Here is a 4,766-nt window from a genome sequence, read left to right on the forward strand (position 1 = left end):
TTATAAACCATTAGACTGATGTCTGTGGCTAATGCTGAGCAATGTGTGCAGTGCACTTCAGAATGGAGTCTGGGTGATGTACAAGTCTGCAGGAGAAAGTGTGTGTGAAATAATATCTGTATTCCTGTGCAAGTGTGTATGTCGGCGTGTGTGTGGGCGAACGGGCCTGATGCAGTAATGATTTAAGGTGGCAATATCGACCCCCCCCTTCATGGACCATGACCTCTTGATTTACTCTATTGAAGCGACAGGCAGTTCTCAGTAGGCCTGTTTTTCAGCCAGGCTAAATCACTTTCTGCAACCACATGATGACAAAGATAAAGTTTAAATAATGGTGCCTCTTTTTTTTTTTGATTGTTGAAAATTGTGAATTGTTACTGTTGGCTCAGAAACAAATGTTTTAAAGGGATAGTTCACTCAAAAATTAAGATTCTGCCATCATTTACTCACCCTCATGTCATTACAAACTTGCAAAACTTTCTTCTTCAGAACGCAAAAGAAAATATCAGTTTTTTTTTCCATAAAATAAAAGTCAATGGGGTCCAATGTTGTTTGCGGTGTTGCTACTTATAAAAAAAATTGACATAAAATGTGTTATTTTACTTGTTTAGTCTCAAAACATCTGCTATAAAATAGCACATTACAATGTACAAAACCGTTGGCCAAGCAACAAAACACCAAATATTAACAAATATCTGACCGCTGGATGGTGTGATTAACCAATCAGAATCAAGTATGCCAAGCAACAAAACACCAAATATTAACAAATATCTGACCGCTGGATGGTGTGATTAACCAATCAGAATCAAGTATCCCAAACAGCCACATAATAAATACAAATTTTAACTTGATCATACCTACCTAAAAATCTTCCAGCATAACGATCATATTGCAGATCATATACTGTAGTTTATTTCCAGTGCTTCATGCACTTCCATACTATCCAGTTTTGGGGAGAAGAAAAAAAAAGAGCTATCAATAGTATGACTGAATGCAATCCACTGGGGGAAAAAAGGTTGTTTAAGACAAAGGAAAAGGCATCGGGGTTTTTGGTTTTAATTATTGGCTATGTTTTTACAGCAACAGTGGGCAAGTGTTCAGCTCTGACATATGAACGGAGGAATGTTTATTTGCTGCAGTTTAGGGGCATAGTGGTTACAGGATCACTGACACATTCCTCTGTCCCCAACTCTCCCCTTTTCTCTCTCATGATATCTTAAAACACTATTCAGCTTCTGCGCACACACTGACTGAAGCTTTCTGTTCTCAAATTCAGTTAACAAATGCTAATATTACAGTCAGAGCAATCTTTCCCTCAAGTCCCAGCACTAAAATGGGTATCTTATATGCCATACTATTACAATATTACCCTGTTGAAAAAAAAACAGCATATGCTGGTTAGGTATGCTTTGAAGCATGGCAGCTGGTTTGAGCTGGTCCTTAGTTGGTCCTTAGCTGTTCCTAAACTTGATGAGCAACTAGCTCCTGCTCAGAACCAGCTCAGGACCAGCTTAAACTAGCCCATGACCAACTAAGGACCAGCTCAAACCAGCTTCCATGCTTCAAAACATACCTAACCAGCATATGTTAGTTTTTTCAACAGGGTAGTGGAAGTAAATATGATTGCATGCACCTCTGCGTCAGTGGGGCCTGGTTTCATCTCTTCAATTCCCGTCAGCGACCCTGTAAAGAAGACATTTTTCTTGGCAACAGCTCCCTAAGTGCAGTGACACAGGGGACAGTCAACCACAGGAGCTACACATCCACTCTGCTTGCATTAGAACACCTCCCTCTTTTGCCCCCACCCTTCACCAACACTCCACTCCACAATCCAACTCTATAATCACTTCCAGGAGCAAAGCAGAGGACATTTCAGAATGCCATTAGCCAACTGTCAATTATTGTCCATCATCTCAGAAATCCACCTCATTGAAATGACAACACTGCCACATACAGAGGTGTGGTTTGATCTTGAATGACAGTGGTATTCAGACAGCAAAACTGTTCATGAAGAAATCCACTGTGCACTAAGGAGAACCTGCCTCCACCAATATTCAGATTTGTGGTCAAACAATATGGGTATTTCAATGATTCTACATTTTCTACATTTGGAATGTCTCAATCTTCAATGCATGGCAACTACTTCAGTGCTTGGCTGCTGCTACTATTAAGTGGTTGATCATTAATTTAACTTATTCTAAACTTTGACAAAAGCATCTGGGAGAGATGCTTGGCTCTCTGTACTATAACGATGCCTTTACTGACATCTAGTGGAAATCTTAATAAGCCAAAAATTTATGCACACGAATTTACCTTGCATTGTTTGGACTTACCGAGATGATAATAAATCAACTGCAATGTACCTCAGGAAGGTTTTTTTTTGTTAACTGTAAATCTCTAAAGGGCACCAATTTACATTGTAGACCGTCTGCCTTTGTATGTATCCAGAAATATTTCTACCTATCTATCTATCTATCTATCTATCTATCTATCTATCTATCTATCTATCTATCTCAAGTAATAAAATAATGTTCTATTACTTTAAAATCTTTGGGCCTTTTATTATCTTACCCAGAGACTTCCGGCTGCTGTGCGCACTATATAAGTGACGTAAACGCTCTTCCGGTCTTCTCTCATGCTTCTCTGAATCAAGATGGTGAGTTTACCAATCGTTCAGACAGAGGCCAGTCTTTCATTGTGTGATTATGAGGACGTGTTAGTGCGTATTTTTTGTCACCGGTTCTACATTTCGGAGTAATTTCTTACTATGTACAGCTAAACACTACTCCGTTTTGTTCATATTAAGTAATTAAAGCGATACTACGCCTGAAGTGTACCGCATGTACATTTAAGCTCGTAACAAGCATTTATAAGCCATATGTCTTAACTTTTAACTGCCAATGTTAAGCTTTACCATGCGGTAACATACAGTACTAACGTACTAATCTAATTCTTAACGTTTTAAAAGCTCGAATAAGTGATGGAGATTTTTAGGCTATAGACTAGTATATGCCTATTACTTAATACACCAGATGTACATTATAAAAATGAAGTACGTTAACACCTACAGTGGAGTAACGTTAACAGACACAGAGACTTAGCTTACCATTATATTTTAACTTAAAAATCATAAATCTAACATCTTTTGTAAGATCATGTCTAAACAAGGTTGTCATTTGTAAACCAGTGCCAACTGTAATTGTTGATCTTCTAGACTAAGAAGAGGAGGAATAACGGGCGTGCTAAAAAGGGACGTGGACATGTCCAGCCCATCCGATGCACGAACTGTGCCCGGTGTGTCCCTAAGGACAAAGCCATCAAGAAGTTTGTCATCAGAAATATTGTGGAGGCTGCAGCTGTTCGGGACATCTCTGAAGCCAGTGTGTTTGACTGTGAGTAAATACGCTTGCTTTAGGAAGTCAGGATACTAGGCTTCTTGGGTAGTGGGAACAATCGGGTTTGTTGAAGCATTTAGCGAACTTGTTTCTTTGTCCTTCTACAGCCTACGTTTTGCCCAAACTGTATGTGAAGCTGCACTATTGTGTCAGCTGTGCCATCCACAGCAAAGTGGTGAGGAACCGCTCTCGTGAGGCCAGGAAGGACCGGACCCCTCCTCCACGCTTCAGGCCCGCTGTAAGTCATACATCCACATCTGCTTTCAATAAGAACATAAGCAGGTGTTGTGCTTGATAGCTGTTAGGAACTATGAAACATGCTAATTTTATACCATTTTGTCAATATATAATACAAAGTTAACTGATGATGTTTCCTTTCAGGGTGGTCCCCCAAGAGCCCCTCCAAAACCAATGTGATCTGCAGATATTTGCATACATTTGTATGTAAGGAAATAAAGCGGACTGAAATTAAAAGCGTGGTCTTCTGTATGTGTTCACTCAAAAATGAAAAATGTTGCTTTTCTTTGTGTACTTGAAGTTCGGTTGTACTGAGAAAGATTACATAGGGAAAATAAAACGGTTTAATTTTATAGTCGTATGAACGAGACCTTACTTTTTTTTTATTTCTACATTTAGGACAAAATTAAATACATTTACTGAAGTGCATTTTGAAAAGGAAAATATTGTAAAATTTTGGTAACACTATCACTTGTTAGTTGACTTTAGTTACCCATGAACAATAATGCTACAGCATTTATTAATCTTAATGGTGTAGTAAATGGCTATTTACATTTACTAAAACAGTTTTAAAATCTAAAGTTGTACATGTTAACATTAGTTAATGCAGTGTGAACAATTAACAACTGTTTTTATTAAAGATTAATAAAGGCTGTAAAATACATTACTCATTGTTCATGTAAGAGAAGTGTTACCAATATTTTTTTACAAATAAAATCTAGTCTTTCATACTTTTAATTAATTCAAATTAGATGGTTGATATACTAGTAGTAAATAATGAAATGCTAATAGTATTCTCATTAACAAAAACAAAAACTATTAAAAACATTTGTTAACTGAAAAAATAAATATGAGAAAACTTGAACTGAAATTAAAACAGAAATATAAAATAAAACAGAAAAGAAAGATAAATAGTAAAACTAATAAAGACAACAAAAAGACTTAAAAATGAAAATATAAAAAAACATTCAAAATATTAATAATTACTATAATAGTATATTAATAATAGTGAAATATCTGGACTTAAGTTGGCTCAACTGAGAAAATAAGCTTCAAGTAATTTACAATACATGCTATAACTTTTTTTTAAATCATGGTTCTGTCCTTATTTTAATTGAGAGATTACATGGAATA

At 36.6% G+C, this 4,766-nt stretch overlaps 1 protein-coding gene across 1 annotated transcript; it reads left to right on the forward strand.

Moving 5' to 3' along the window:
• The first annotated feature begins 2,609 nt into the window (after positions 1–2,609).
• On the forward strand, positions 2,610–3,869 carry LOC107716088 (40S ribosomal protein S26-like). The gene is made up of 4 exons (XM_016522409.1): positions 2,610–2,656; positions 3,215–3,392; positions 3,503–3,633; positions 3,777–3,869. The coding sequence occupies exons 1-4, from the start codon at positions 2,654–2,656 to the stop codon at positions 3,810–3,812; spliced, it is 348 nt and encodes a 115-aa protein (XP_016377895.1). The 5' UTR covers positions 2,610–2,653; the 3' UTR covers positions 3,813–3,869.
• Positions 3,870–4,766: the final 897 nt, after the last annotated feature.

This window comes from Sinocyclocheilus rhinocerous, unplaced genomic scaffold, assembly GCF_001515625.1.
Source record: "Sinocyclocheilus rhinocerous isolate Xijiao unplaced genomic scaffold, SAMN03320098_v1.1 scaffold148, whole genome shotgun sequence".
Taxonomy (NCBI): domain Eukaryota; kingdom Metazoa; phylum Chordata; class Actinopteri; order Cypriniformes; family Cyprinidae; genus Sinocyclocheilus; species Sinocyclocheilus rhinocerous.